This window comes from Aythya marila, assembly GCF_965140915.1.
Source record: "Aythya marila genome assembly, chromosome: 2".
NCBI lineage: Eukaryota > Metazoa > Chordata > Aves > Anseriformes > Anatidae > Aythya > Aythya marila.
This window is the reverse complement of record NC_139043.1, coordinates 70,995,610-71,012,019: the sequence shown is the minus strand read 5'-3', so window position 1 is coordinate 71,012,019 and position 16,410 is coordinate 70,995,610. Positions and strand designations below refer to the sequence as shown.

The 16,410-nt window shown below is 39.7% G+C and overlaps 1 protein-coding gene across 1 annotated transcript in view; it reads left to right on the top strand.

Moving 5' to 3' along the window:
* ANKH (ANKH inorganic pyrophosphate transport regulator) overlaps positions 1-16,410 on the top strand; it is a 100,549-nt gene that overhangs the window by 69,391 nt on the left and 14,748 nt on the right. Inside the window, exons 5-8 of the mRNA XM_082754245.1 lie at positions 917-1,087; positions 2,608-2,742; positions 5,366-5,458; positions 9,283-9,378. Coding sequence (XP_082610371.1) covers positions 917-1,087; positions 2,608-2,742; positions 5,366-5,458; positions 9,283-9,378 — 495 coding nt within the window. The remainder of the gene's footprint in view (positions 1-916; positions 1,088-2,607; positions 2,743-5,365; positions 5,459-9,282; positions 9,379-16,410) is intronic.

The following is a 16,410-nucleotide window of genomic DNA, read 5'->3' as shown; positions in this document are numbered from 1 at the left end:
CTATCAAACAGCGTGGCCTCCCTAATAAACATTTTCACAGTGTGATTTAAGTATTTCTTAAGCTCTAGCAATGAAAGAGGGAACCTGCCCCTGAACAATGTATTTCTTGGAACTCACTTGAATGCCGGCTTGTCCTGGCAGCGTTATTCCTGATGCTGCTGTTCACAAAACTGTACACAGTTAGTTTCCCAGTTGTGCCCATCATCCAGAGACACTTGGAATTTAACAGACATACTGTCAGCTCTTTACTTAATGAAAAAGAATTATATTGTATTAATCAATTCCTTTCATTTTCTGGACTGAGCATTTAATTTTAAATGTTTGAATTATAAGCTGTTCATGAGCCAAAAAGTCCTTTTTGGTTACATCAATATGGCACTTAGCTCAAGAAAGAATGAAGAAATACTGAAATTGCACTCAAAAAGTACAAAATCAGGATAAATTAAGACTGCTTCTAAATGCTGAAGTGAATACTTTAAGACATCTGGCTATTTAATTCCTGCTCCGCCCCCAAAAAAGAAAGCAGGGCTTGGAAGCTGAACCTAGAAGGACGTCTCCAGCCTCAGTCTGTATCAGCATACCACATTCTCCTGGGAAGAGTGACTCTCAACCATGTGCTTGCTGCCAGACTTTGCCAAGCTTGCATGCCAGCCTCCTATTTATGGCCCCTAGTCTGACACCTGCCCATACCTTCAAGTACTTTTTATATAACTTCTGTATAATATTAACTCTTGTTCTTCTCATTTGTATGACTGAATGCAGGGGGGAACTGAAGTTTCTAAATGCTACAAGTCAGATACTGTAGTCACGCGTGGTTGTTGGCTCAAATGCACTAGCATGGAGTCAGCCAGGGGACACATTGGCCCTGAAGAAACAGACAGACAAACTACTAATCTTTTATTTGTTTGTTTTGCAGGTTGTTTTTGTAGCCATTTTGCTTCACAGTCACTTGGAGTGCAGGGAGCCTCTCTTGATCCCAATCTTGTCACTCTACATGGGAGCACTTGTCCGATGTACCACACTATGCCTGGGATACTACAGGAACATACATGATGTCATTCCTGACAGAAGTGGGCCTGAAATGGGGGTATGGCTTAATACATGGTGATTTTTTTGATTAAATAAACTTTCTTTTTGTGTTATAAGGCTCTATTAAACCACTGTGAATGAAGGGCCTGCTTTCTCCATCCTGCAAGGAAAAAACATCGTTTAAACAGGCATGATGGAAACCATTACAGCTACGGAGCACATGAGGCAGTGCTTTAGGTGCTATTGATGCGCTGTCTACTTAGCATCTCAGTGCTGAGCTCTCTCCTTTTGGTGCTGTGAGACAGCACAGAATGAACTAAGTGGACGCTTTATTTCACAGGGAAGAATGTCTCAAAACTCCTCATTTTCTCTGAATGTTACATTGGCTTTCACGTTCCTTTGTCTAGTAGCCAGAACATGTTATGCAGATACCTTATGCATTGTTTATTGAGATCCATGACACAGTCTTTTGAATCAGTCTTACTGTAGATGAAATATACTTTTCAAAATATATCATAGAATCATAGAATATCCTGAGTTGGAAGGGACCCTTAAGGATCATCAAGTCCAACTCTTGACACCGCACAGGTCTACCCAGAAGTTCAGACCATGTGCCTAAGTGCACAGTCCAATCTCTTCTTAAATTCAGACAGGCTCGGTGCAGTGACCACTTCCCTGGGGAGCCTGTTCCAGTGTGTAACCACCCTCTCTGTGAAGAACCCCCTCCTGACGTCCAGCCTAAATTTCCCCTGCCTCAGCTTAACCCCGTTCCCGCGGGTCCTGTCACTGGTGTTAATGGAGAAAAGGTCTCCTGCCTCTCGACACCCCCTTACGAGGAAGTTGTAGACTGTGATGAGGTCTCCCCTCAGCCTCCTCTTCTCCAGGCTGAACAGGCCCAGTGACCTCAGCCGTTCCTCGTACGTCTTCCCCTCAAGGCCTTTCACCATCTTCGTAGCCCTCCTCTGGACACTTTCCAACAGTTTCATGTCCTTTTTATACTGTGGTGCCCAGAACTGCACACAGTACTCGAGGTGAGGCCGCACCAGCGCAGAGTAGAGCAGGACAATCACCTCCCTTGACCTACTAGCGATGCCGTGCTTGATGCACCCCAGGACACGATTGGCCCTCCTGGCTGCCAGGGCACACTGCTGGCTCATATTCAACTTGCTGTCTACCACAGCCCCCAGATCCCTCTCTTCTAGGCTGCTCTCCAGCGCCTCATCGCCCAGTCTGTACATGCAGCCAGGGTTTCCCCGTCCCAGGTGCAGGACCCGGCACTTGCTCTTATTGAACTTCATGCGGTTGGTGATCGCCCAGCTCTCCAACCTGTCCAGAATTATATTATATTATAATATAATATATATGATATATATTTTGAATCAATATTTCTATAGGTGAAAAGGAGGAAATATTTTAGCCTTCTGCTATTGAAGCGTATTGAAATGAATGTACCAAACTGATGGTGGGTGGGAAAAGCAGAAATGCTTTCTCTGTACTTTTGATTCAGTTCAACTTATTTCTTTCTGAAGCTATTTATTTATTTATTTTTGTTTATTTGTTTGTTTTCCCGTGTTGCAGGGAGAGGCTACAATAAGGAAGATGCTGAGCTTCTGGTGGCCTTTGGCATTAATTTTGGCAACTCAGCGAATAAGTAGGCCCATTGTCAACCTTTTTGTTTCCCGGGACCTAGGTGGCAGTTCTTCGGCCACAGAGGTGAGAAAGTCAGTAAACGATCATTTACATGGAGTTGCCTCTGTGTTTCTCTTCTCAGCCATACTGGCAAGAAAAAAATGTCCTAAATAAATTGCTTTTTAGTGATTTCTTTATCCTTAGAAGAAGATTGTTCAGAGTCTTAACGTGGGCATTTTTACCAGGCATCTCACCCTTAACAAGACCGGTAGATTTTTTTCACTGAACAGTTCTGGCATCCCATGATTTCAAGCTCTACATATGGGTATGTGCTGGAGCATTCAAATCCCAGAGATTTTAGGACAGTCATCAGTAGTCGCATGTGCTGCTGTTCTGTGTCATATATATTTACGGCTATGCAAATAGATGTGAAACAATACTGCTGCTAGAATCCAGTGCATTACACAGAATAGGGCAGAAAACATGAGGAAGCACATAAAGAACATCTGTCTCGTGGCTGGGATATGCAGTGTACCTTGTTTCTCTGGAGGATATTCAGCTGTAGCATGTGGTCTCCTACAGCTGATGGTAGCAGGACTTCTGTTTGTAATGCAAAGCCTTCACCAAATGCTCATCAGGAGCTGACCTATTCTCTTAAGAAGTTCGAGGGACCCTTGCTGCCAGTTTTAGTGGGATGAGGTGTAGATCCACATAGCCATTAGCAAATCTCTCACCTTTTTTCTCTATGAAAAACAAAGCCATAAGATACTAAATGAAAAGGAAAATTGAAACTGCTGATGCCTAACAAGTATTTTCTCAGCAAAGCTAATAATTTGTTATACATGATACCACATATTTCACTCACTCAAAAGTTACCAGTGACTACAGCAACTGTGGAGAGAAAATTTAGGAAACCTAGCACTTCGACATGTGTAAATCAGGGATTAGTCTATGTGTTAAGTAGCAGTCTTGGTACAAGGGGAGGCAGAGCAGGTTAGCAGAGATCAATTGTGCATTTCTTGTTGATACCTGACTTTAGATGCATCATGTTTCATGACTAGCCTGTTGCATTTTGTTGCTATTAGGCTGTCTCCATATACATGTCATAGTTGGTGATTTGCTGGTCTTTATACACTAACATTAGTTGTCACATTTCAGCTTTCCCTGATTTATGAACTAATTGCCTCTGTAAAAGGAGGTACAGGCAACACAGATAACATCAGTGTCTGGAACATCACTATAGACAGGAGTTTTATAGTTCTCCTGTTCAACGCTGTAAGCAAATTTCAGTGTGTCCAGGATGTGCCTTTGAAGAGCTGGGCTGTAGCATCTTCATGAGGACATTAAGTCCACTTGCACTGACCTACTCCCACAGCTCCTCTTCAGACTGCCAGCACAATTATGGTGATTTTTTTTGGTGTTGATTTTCATGGGGAGTTTTCTTCTCCATGTCAAATACTTCTGTTCTAGACATTTAGAAAAACTTTCATGGATGTAGTTTGGGATTCCATCAATCAGGTGAAAATTACAAGAAGAATGATCAGTGTTAAAAACTCAGTAATTTAATCCAAGTGGAATTTAGCATACCAAATTAGATCATGAATTATTGTTTTCTTTAATGGTTACTGCATCTACACAGTCTTATTGGACTTCATCATGTAAATAAATGAAACTTCAGTATCTTTCATATTCTTCTTTTATTTATTCCTCATTTTAATCTCATTAGCTTTCATATAGATAGAAATTCTGATGAAAATAGAGCAATAAGGAGGGGAAATTGCATTTTAAAAGGGTACAGTTTTAAAATTCCAATTTATTTTCTTTGAACCAATTACTCTTTCAAGTTTCATTAAACATCATTTACAGTAGAAGGTTAGCAGAGAATATCTTTCCGCCTCTATTCCGGTCCACTCTGTAGATCTGACTGTTTTTTACCATGCTGTTTTTTTAAACAGCACAGGGTGCAAATTAACTTGTTGCATGAATATATGGACTTTTTAATGTCTGATGTATCTCTTGTCTGTACTTGTGAAAATGCAAAAGGAACCTAGTTTAACTTGCAGATAGTGAGTTGTTTCTCATTATCAAAATGGTCATCTGGAATTGATTTTGTCTGTTTTTTGCTTTTAATTGATTAGCACCAAAGTTGGGAGAGTGTTTTTGTTTGTCTTATAAGTGCCTCCGACCCCATAGCAGTCAGTTTGAAACCCAGTCAGTCAGCCACGGAGACCTACTGCTTTAGAATCAGTCATACTTAAAGCATTTTACATACAAATAACCAAGTCAAATGTATCTACGTTTATGAAATATGATGAAGGGCTCTTAGAATATGAGCCATAATGCATTCTGCTGCTCAGGTGTCTCTAGATAAAATAACCTGGGAGAAATGTGGGAGGGAGGTATTCAGCAGAACGAGGGGCACACACCAACTCAAGGTAGCTATCATCCCAGAGTATCAGCATGACAGTGAAATGGCAAAGCTGAGTAATGTAGCGCTATTGCATGATATATTTCCTAAGCTTCAAGTGCCTAGCAGAATGATGGCTGCTCTGACAGTGGTCCTGAAGCAAAGAGCTTACAGTTTCCTGCATCGTTTCTCATTGCATCAAGGTCCATTTGGCAGTATTCATGGAAAATAGCATACCGCGTTAGTTTAACTGTTCTGTTCAAAGATTTGAAGTTTGCGTTTCCTTGTAATTTTTCATAGGCAGTGGCAATTCTGACAGCTACCTATCCTGTGGGACACATGCCGTACGGCTGGCTGACAGAAATTAGAGCAGTATACCCAGCTTTTGACAAGGTGAGTGCCCATGTTAGGAGTGTAGTAAATACCACTAGTGTGATTTCACATCCATGATCCTCCTCTTTCTCTCTGTTACAACATTTTAATCTGAGGGAAGCTTCAGTGATATCAGAGTAATTTCTGCCAAACAAAGATGAAGAAAGATAGTTCATGTCTCTGTAAATATGTGTAATAGATTCTTTAAAAAAAAAATAGAACAACCAAAGATTAAATAGGGCTGTACTAATGGTCACCTATAGTTTTGTTTCTCTCTACTTTTGTGTTTGATACCTATTGCTCCTTGTCCCATTGATAAGGTTTTCTTAAAATCCTAGTTTAAATTAATTATTTTTTCAGTGGCTTCAAGCTGTTGTCTAATTTATGATTTTAACTTTAACTCTGTGTTGCAAGGTATTAAGCTACCTTTTGAATAGACAGATGCTATTGTTTTAAGGATTTAAAAAAAATCCTCACTTACTGTGACATAGCTTCATAGCTAATGAAATGAGGTCTCACGAAGTATACAAAATGCAAGAGCTCATGTCTTTGCTCCAGAGACAGCCTGTTCTTTAGATTCTGTGTTATCTCTGACATGAGTTTGGGTTCTTTTGCTTATATTAATATTTAACAAAAGGTTATTCCTTCCAATAACAGTAAACACAGATAATCTCTTATTTTAGAAGTATTGACTTAGCTGACCAAGTCTATGAAGATTTTTGTTGCCAAATCATGTAATTACATAAGAATGCAAGGACTGCTTCTGGAATTGTGTGCTGAGTAAAAATATAACCAAAGTTAATTTTGTTTAGACTCTGTTTTGCTCTGTTTTCAAATTGATACTCACTAGCCCATATGTTGTGTGAAGAACAGTGATGTCCTATGATAGTCTAGTTCAAATGTCAAATGCTATCTTCCCTCCTTCTCTTTATTTACCAATTAGTTATGTCAACTGAACTTTCTGGTTCCAAATATTAATGAAAAAATAATGCTTGCTTGCTCAGGAATATACTTAGCTGAAGCAAGACCGTTTTGATTTGATCCACAGTACTTCCAAGGAAAATTTAAAATAAAATAAAAAAGTTGCATTAGTCATAAGTTCCTAACTTGCCTGTATACAGCTGAATTGACATCTCAGGTACAAGACAACACAGAGACCTTCTCAGAGGTCATGCTGCTGAAAAGAAACTGCAGAATGCTGAATTAATAGACTGCAAGGTAAAAATGGGTTGGAACAGGAAACACAGCTGCTGACCACATGTGTTAAGAGCTACAATCAAATGCATATCTCTTTCAAACTACTGCCTTGTGAAATTAACAGTAATAAAGAGACTTAAATGCAGGTCTCACTTACCTGGTAGAAAATGCACTACTGACTTAGATGGTGGCAGGATTAGACCGTTATTTGTCTGCTCTGGAGGAATAAATGTGAGGAAGAAAACGTTAGGATAAGGCACAGATAGGTGCCAATGATCTAATTGCCAAAAATGTATGGAATAGTGGTTTTAGTTGCATGTTTTAAGAATAACTTGGCTTAAAATGTGCTAACTGCAGTAGCAACAGTATAAAGGGTATCTCTTTCTGGCAGTCACTTGTGCCTTTCAGACAATAAATACCAGACCAGAAACAGTGCTTTTTCTAGATTGCTGTGAGAAGTGTTTCACACCTGGTCATGCATCATTCATGTGTCACTAGGCCTTTCACAAGCTTTGTTTCCTTAAACTAAGCTTTGCTCAGAGATAGAACCTCCTTTTATTTTCAGACTTCATAAAACCTGTTTTGATTCTCAGATGTTGAAACAGTTTGCATGTATGTGAACGTTTTCTTTTGTCAGTCATTCAGAAAACTGGTAATGCAGATGGCCATCAGAGGCACACTGAATTGCCTTAACAGACTGATGGGATTTGGGATCCAGAAAGTATGCCCTTCTTCAATGCCTATACTGGACAAGTGAGATTCTTGTCTTCAAAGGGAAATTCACTTTTAAATTCACATTTGTAAGAGATCACGTTTCTACAAGAGATTCTGAGTCATGCTTCAGTGTTTTATGCAACTCTGTGTCCAGAGCAACCTCATGGCCTAGTAGTTGCCCTCAGTTTAAGGGTTCTCCTGATTTGCTAAAACGAAACAGGAATGCTCTAGTTCTGTACTTTGTTTGCTATTTTATGTAGTGATAATGCCATTATTCTTAAAGGACTGTGCCACTTGTTTCAGAGCGAACAGTTGACTGACTATGAGAGGAGTTGTGAACGCTATTGAACTGATGAATAGATGGGAATGGATACTTCTTTACTCTGTAATCTGCATGGTGTTTTGTTTCAAGAACTAAGCAGCGTGCAAGAGATGGGAATAAAGAGTATGTGGTTAAGAGTTAGGGTGAAGGGCAGAGCCAAACAAGGACAGTGTTAGAAGCAGCAAGATAGAAATGAATGAGAGCTCTTTCTCCTTCATCACAGCCTTTTTACATGCTTGGATTGAGATGTGCCTTTTTTTCCTGTCATTTTAGCCTTATGAGAAAGGAGCTGTTAAACAAACAGCAGTTTGTTTAAACCTTGATGAATGAAGTAAGCAAGGCCCATCCTCATTTACATAAAAGCTAACAGTAAGAAAGTATTTCTTCAAAAACACAAGAAATAATCATATAGTAATAAAAAAATGTTTACAGAAAGTTTTATTAACTTGTTCCCAAAAAGGGAAGACTTGGAAGTAGCTTCCTTCTAAGTTGGCTTGCCTCTATGCAAAGGTCAAGCATTTTCATGCACCGAAGCTTCCAAGCAGGTTTTTAGTTGAGATGGTAAAGTTGTCATGTGCCATCACTGCACTGATCGCCACAATAGCTTTACGTTTCGAAGTTCCATCAACTACTCAAATGTGTATGAAATGGTGTACCATTCACAGAGCTTATGTTCATTTTGTCCATTCCCAAGATGTGTTTGTGCAAGTTCCTATTTCTTACAAGTAACTTTAGTAAGGTACGATGACCATGTGTCAGGTACTGCTGTTCTACTTGAGCTACATTAAGGATGAATAAATGTGGTACTACATCTCATAGTACCATTCTTACCCGTTTGGTCACGGCCAGGTGTGTCTCAAACATCCCTGGGATAAATGCAGGTACATGACCCAACAACCTATTGCTATAGGGCTCCTAATGGTGCCCTGCTTTTGATATCCTTTCCTTTTCTTTCACAGACCATCTGGTTTGTGTTAATGTGTTCCCTGAGGGTAATTTTAAATCTTCAGCTTCATTTGGTACATTAGACATTTGGAGAAGAGTTTTTGTTGTTGTAAGTAAAACTTAGCTGCCATGTGTACATGAGTACAGGGCTCACGTTCAAGGTGGAACATCTAATAGTCCTAATTATGTTCTGTTCATTAAACTACATTAACAGAGCCAGCTGTTCCAGAAGCTTTGTTTATATTACCTGCTTGGCTAATTGGATCAGTAAGGGTGTTTACACGTGTATATGGATTTGGTACCACTCTGTGGTAAAAGAGAATGGAATCCTATTTTTCCTGTGAAAACATGCTATGGACTTTAAGGTTAAAAAAATCACATGGTGTTTCCTTAGAAAGAGTTACAATTCTTTTCCAAAGCTGGATTTGTTAAATAGGACTTACTCCTTAGAAAACTAGGGAGATTACTCAGCCATCAGTGACCATAGGAGGAGTTACCATCAGTTTAAGCAGAAAATATTTACTCAGAAAGCTCTAGATGAAAAAGCAAACAAGCAAAGAAAGACGTGTATACACACAGTCAGATACAACAGAATGACCCTGGTGCTGTCAGCTTCCCAGTAGTCTGGAGCCACACTAATGCTTGTTATCTCTTTCTCTCACCGTAGAATAACCCCAGCAATAAACTGGTGAACACCAACAGCACTGTCACAGCGACACATATCAAGAAGTTCACTTTTGTTTGCATGGCTTTGTCCTTAACGGTAAGAAACCTTTGTTCCAACTGTCTGTCTTTCATATAAACCAGGAAATTATCTCCTATATCTAATGATAAAAGCACTAACAGTTCAAGAAAGGTGAGTTTTCTGATGAAGTCTGTTGCTTTTATCAGGGCGAGGGTATGTGATCATAATACTCAAGTACTAAGAAAATCATCTGTCATTAACTCAGAGTAGGTATCTTATGGGCTAGAGATATTTTGTTTAATTCCTCTCACTATTTTTCATTTCACGTCAGCCTCCATATGCAAAGAGATACTAGAGATCTGCTTTTCTTTTTCCTTTTCTCTATTGAACAAAACTTTTGATAAATGGCTCATCAGGAAAATGAAAAAATGCATTTGTCTCTTGAGAAATGGCATGAAAGCCTGTCCCCTGGCATCCGTAATTGGCTGTGAATAATGGGAAGGGCAGCATATGTTGAAACTACTGTAGCCATTCCCTGCTGTCTCACAGGGCACTAGTCTTCCACGCTAGGGCTGCTTTCATGCAAGCTGGTTTTGTTTATTCTCAAAATGAGCTAACAAGGGCAATCTCAGAGATGGTGCTGACTCTGTCAAAAGGATCTAAAGTCATATCTAAGCTGGGCAGAATTGCAAGAACTGATGTCTGAGTTCTGTAGTCTGCTAGGTTTGTGTGGGTGATTATACTCCATCCAGAGAGATCAATTCTGATATTTCAGTTAGAAGTACCTACTCTAACATTAAAAAAAGTGTAAAGGGAAATTGATTCTGTAACCATAACTCAAGGCCTGAATACTATGGGGAATATTTATAATCCTTTTCATTTTAGTCCTCCTTTAAACCTTCCATTCAATTTTCATTGCTTTATAACAAGCAAGTTGAAAATAACCAAACATTTTAAAATTACTACAGTATCACAGTTTTTGTTTTGTTGTTTTGTTTTAATCTATCCAATTCAGGTCATATAGATTAAACTGTGATATCCTATGAATAGGGTCTGTCAGGTGCTATGTACCCATGTATGTGCAGAATTAGAGGTAGGAAATCAGAGGCTTTTTTTTTTTTTTTTTTTTTTTTTGTTTAATTCATCTGTGAAGTCTGTAGTTGGGCACAGGTACAGCAGAATGCTGAACTGCTGCATATGCTCTGAGAGTGCCAGCTGAAATCAGCGCCTGCTGCCAGTTTGTTGGAGATTGCTGTGGAATTCGAGAGGAAGGAAAATCACATGAGACGACTATTGAGTTTTGCTCTGAAGGAGGATCGGAGGGATGTTTTTTTCATGTTAAATGAGAAGTAATACAGACACAAATATGTGCAGACCACAAGCCTGGGTTGTGTTTAGGCCTAAGGATGACATTTTGCTGAATCTGCAGCATTTCCAAATGATCAGCTTGTGCACAGTCACATAGTACATCTTTAAGAAAACTGTTTCTGCACAAGTCTAGCAACAAATGGGTAGTTGTGGAAGAAAAACCACACAGGGTGTGTGAGTGAGTATAACAGCAAATAATGGAGCAGATGATAACCATAGTAATGCAAGGATAGATTTACATTAGTACTGGTACCTAGTAAAGCCATCACCTTCCCTCTTTGCTTGGACTTGTGTACCTCTGTCCATGACAGAGATTTCAGATCTGTGCATGGTGTCCTAGGAAGTCCTGAACTGCTTCCTGTCAGGGCACCATGGATCTAGGCTGTCAGGGACATCAGGGTCTCCCTGGGTAGCCCAGTGCCCCACCAGAACCAGGGCATCGGGGGCACTGGGACAGCTGCAGCCTTGGGCAAGGGGCACCTCCATGGGGCTGGGACCAGGCTGAGGCCAGGCCCGTAGGTCCAGGCATGGGCCCAGCTGGGCAGGGGCCATGGCCGGGCAGGGCAGGGCTGTGGAGAGTTGGATCCCGACCCTGCTGCGGCCTCACTGGGGCAGGGGCTGGTGGCCCTGGGGCTGCTGTGGGAGCCTGGGCCTTGGCAGGTTCAGATGGGGCTGGTGGGCAGTGCCCATTTCATAGTTGAAATGAAGCAACTCAATCCATCAGTAGCTGAATTCAGAGATTTCTTCTGTCCTTTATTTCCTATATTCTTCCCCAGCCAGCTACAGCTGGCCCCCATCAAACACAGGATGGCATGAGCCAATATGGCATCTTTGTCCATTTCCTAGAGTTAAGCTTGACTCTTTTTTCACCTAGCTTAGAAAGCAATAGCTCTGGCTCTAACTTGCATTTTCTACAGCATGTAATGGACAAAGGCATATTTCTCCACTGAACTGGCCATTGTCTGAAGATTTCGTGGAGCTATTGTGTCATTTCCCATCACACACCTTGAGGTTTTCTCTTGTTGGTGGACCAGGCCAAAGATGTGTTCTCTATAGCTGGAGCCTCCCTGGAAGTCAGTTAGTGTTTCCAGAGATCACAAAGGGGAAAGCTTTCCTCTTAATATATATATTTTTTTTTCTGAGAATGCTACTTCAATCTCAAAGCCTTCTCTGAACTGATGGGTTTCTTAACCCTTATGGGCACTTAACATACTTGACTTCTGGTAGGTCATGAGCTTCTCACATTACCAGCACCTCTCTGTGCAGAATAATTTTTAATCACAACTGTTAGGCTTTTGTATGACTTTACAGGATATTTTTTCAAAAGCTCTCCATATTACTCTCAAGGGTGGTTTTTTCTTAAGCTTATCCTGAGAGATTCATCTGCACTGAAATTCCAGAAGTGCTGTTGAGGTCCCAAGATTTTTCTGTCCTGTCTGTTTTTGCATAGTAGTGACAGATTAATAGGATTACTTGTCAGTGGACAGAGGGGAAAAGTAGACACAGGAGCTCTAAACACTTTGGTTCAGGGGCCGGGAGTTGCATCATAGAATCATAGAAATGCTTCATTGCACAACCTCTGTGGAAGTTGGTACGACTCAAGTTATGTGCTATAGGTTGTAAGGAACTGGACTTCAAATTTCTTTCTGTTACAACTAGATCAGATGACCACCATAGCTGAGCTCCCATGACCATCAGTGATTACTTTGTTTTCCTGAAGAGGCTCTATTGCAATGGACAGCAGTCAGACTAGTGGCATCACTGTTAATAACATCCTGTTGGTCAGGATGAGAGGGAAAGTGGGAAACAGGCATCCAGACTGGCCAAGAGATGAAAACAAGACTGATACTTTGACTTGTCATATGAATCCATTCTTCAGTGGATGATCTATAGAAGGATTCCAGAAGATGAATAGATAAAAGGATAGTAATCAAACTTTTAATATGAGCAGCAGTCATGCAGTGTAAAACCCTGGGAAACCTCCCAGTCATTGGAGACCTGCTATTTTGTAGACTCCAAACCTACTACAGCAGATGCATTATTTGACCCTTGATGGTGACAATATTTGTCCAGAAAGAAGAAAATATGCATAGTTCTGTTAAGAAACATAACTTTGTTGTTTGTTTTTTTTTTATTATTAAATCTTCATAGGATATGAAAGGCTGCACTTGAGCCTAGCCAAGCTGACTGGGCAGCGTGCAAATGTGTTCTGCTGAGTGTGATCATATGTACTGTCTTGTGATTTTGAAGCATCAGGCTGGTATTAAAAGTGCTTTTTCAAAAAAAATGGAAAATAGCTGTATTGCTTAGTGAAAAAATTCTAGATAAGCCATTTTATTTAAAGGCTGGAAATAGAAGTAATTGGACTTCCAATATGTAAGAGAGCTGATATGATTAGTCATATTGATGTGGTTTTGGTTGTAAGCAAGCAGTGACTCCTTCCAACAGTCATATTTTGTGCAGCTATGAAATTGAATGTAAAATTTATGTATCAGATGGGAGGGACTCAGCTGAAGAATTTTGCTCATACAGTTAAGTGGTTGGTTCTTATTTTAGAAGATAAGATATGCTTCATAATTTACTCACCACGTGCCATTATTTATTATTTCATTGTCATAAGACACTTCAGGCAAAAATGCCTCTTTCTGTATTTGAGCTATTGCTCCAAATACCAGTCTTACTGCCATTGCTAGATAAGGCTGTTGAAGAGCTGAACATTTTGATTTAGTGATTGACCTATTTAGATGACCCTAGGCGTCAGCTCTGAGGTCACTGTAGAATTGTAAACTAAGTGAAGACACAGACCCCTGAGAACGAACCACTTGTACCACACATCCTTCAGTTGTAGGATGTGTCAGCCTCAGTACATTTAGAAATCCCCAGATATTTTTTCCAAGTGGTAAATTACTGCACTTCTCCACTGCAGTAAAGCTTTGCTCTGTCGGAGAGAGCATTCTCTTGTGAGATGTGTGTAGAGGGGGCTATGTGACAAGTGAGCTATTTAAAGCAACCCTGACTTACACAGCAGTAGTAACAGCAAATGGACTAGTCTTCAGCAAGGGTTTTTCTCAGAATAGCAACAGTATGGTTCCTATACGGCAGCTGCATGGTTCCCATTAACTAAGACATACTGCCAGTTGCATCTTTACATTCTTGAGCACTTTATGTGTTTTTTTTACCTCATTTTTTTCCTTACCAATATTACAGGCTTAAGGTGCCAAGGGTGGCATGCTGTGCACACCATGCCACATTCATCTGTCTGTCACCAAATTAATGCACAGCAGGAGAGCTGAGCAGTATCAGTTTTAACGTTTGTTTTATTAGAAACAGCTCACAGCTCTTTACAGCTTTAAGTATAATAGCACCAGTGCTATTATAAAAATGATGTCAGTGCTGCTTTGAATTTTTTTATGTGGACGCAGATAGGGACAAACAGGGAAAACAGTAGATTTTGTGAATAACAAGGGCGAGTAAGGGGAGAAGCTAATCGCATAAGTACTCCATAGTATGTTTAATTAGCAGTCACCACTTAAGAAACACAATTCTGATGTTTAAGCTTGACCTTTGGTTCTTCATTCCATTTTGTTCTAGGAGGCTAAAAGATAGAGGGAGGAAGTTTTCGGATTTACACACATATATGTATTGTGTTTTATGCAAAGCTTACACATTTCAGATTTACTTGCTATAAGTCACAAACTAACAAAACTCTTAAATCCATTTTTTATTTTGGAAAAAATTGCCATGAAGTTTCATGAAGGCTCAGGCACTTAAGCTGTACAAATTGATATGTAGCAATTGAGTCATGACAACCAAATTCAAATGATAGGTAACCTGCATTAGATTTAAATTGTGATGGAAGTTTAAATTTAGTATACTTAGGAGCAAACGGCTGGTTGGGTTATTGGCTCATATGCTTGGGCCTGAGAGCTGAAGATGTGTGTATCAATATATGTCAGGATGTCACCTTTTGTTTGAACAGCCAGGTTTGTTCATACTTGAGGAGTCTAATAATAGCTTTAAAATGTAATACTTTCAGTATTACATTCTACATCATATACTAGGCCACCTTTTTTGTATTCTAGAATAAAATATTTCATTAATTTTGTAAAAAACGTAACATTTAGATTCGTATCTGAGATTAGTCTTTTGATAGGGAAAAATGCTTAATGATCTCTAAGGGCTCTTGCTGATCAGCATCTATAATTTAAGGAGCTACTATTGGCAACTGTCTGTTTCTTTCATTTGCTGGAAGTTAGGAGCCCCTTAGGAAGAGCAGCAAGCATTGTGTCCGCTCTCTAGTGCTCATAACTGGTAGCATAGCAGCATAAACTGCCATCAGCTGGTACTTCTCTTCACTTTTTATGTAATGTAACATACAGTGCATATAATTATAAATATGTATTTCTTGTATATAATTATATGTTATATACAATTATACAATATAATTATATGTAGAATTGTAGTTATATGCAATTATAAGTATAAATATTATGATATTATGACATAGCCATCAGAGGTTTTAAAATGCAACATTTAACATGTTTGCCTGTGCATCTCTTATTTCCACCCTGCCCATGAACAGAGAAATGGGACAGACCTCTGGGGACCGCAGGGTCTTTAACTGCAAGATCCAGTAGAAAGACCCCTTAAAACGGCAGAAGGGGCTCCACAGGATTTCTTTTGCTAGGTCCCTGTGATGGGATAATGTAGTTTCAGCTCTGAAGAGGGGAGAAAGAAATTCTCTGTGCCATTTGATGACAGTTTATTGTGGACTGTCCTATCATTTGACTAATCTCCAGTCATCATCTTCTTGGTTATCATAATTAAGCAACAAGCACCTAGGAGACAAGAAGAAAACCCTAATCAAGAATAAGGCAGGTAGTGTAACAACAAAAAAATCCCTACATAAAAGAATTAAAGTACAGAATACAGGACTCAGTAGTTGCTGCTTTCTGCTTCTCTCTTAATTCCGAAAGATTTGGAACCAATTGCTGTGGAAGAGAAGCAGCCATGTTTCATTCAAGCTGAGAAGCCTTGTCTAAAAGGAAACTCCAGATGCCCAACTTTTTGTCCTCTTCTTTGGATTTGGTTTTGCCCATCTAGGAACTGTGGAGTGCCAAGTAGATGCCATCTGCTGACTCCACTGTCCTTGATCAGCAAGGCTTCACCAGCCACTAAAACGTAGGCACTGATAAAATTGGAGCCCACGTGGGTGAACTCAGTGGGCTCATATCAACTCATACCAATTCAGTATATCACTGCAGTAGTATTGTTTTATTGACCAGGTCCCACTCTGATTATTTGCATATACCAGATTTTTTTTATTAATAGATGTTTAATATCCAGTTGGATTCCCAGGCATCAGTCCTGCAGCTGATCTTTTCCTGTGAGGTGCACCAAGAACTACCTGGTTTTCAGTTTTCTCAAATTTTCAATCTGTAGTTTAATAAATACACCATTTCATATAGGCTTCTGCTTTTACCTTTTATTTTCCACATTATGAAGTATACAGAGTAGAGCTCTTGTATATGTAAGAAACTAGTGTATTTGATGTTTCCAGCTACGTTTTCCTATTAAACTGTGAAACATAAAGCACTTGTTGGTAAAGGACAGGAGTTAAAGCCATTTGTGTCTCTGCAGTGAGACTGACTGATGTCTTACTAGGCATCCTTAGCTTGTGTTACTGGTAACATGACTTAAGGTTGTATATCGAGAAACACCAAGGAACATGTAAAAGTTTCA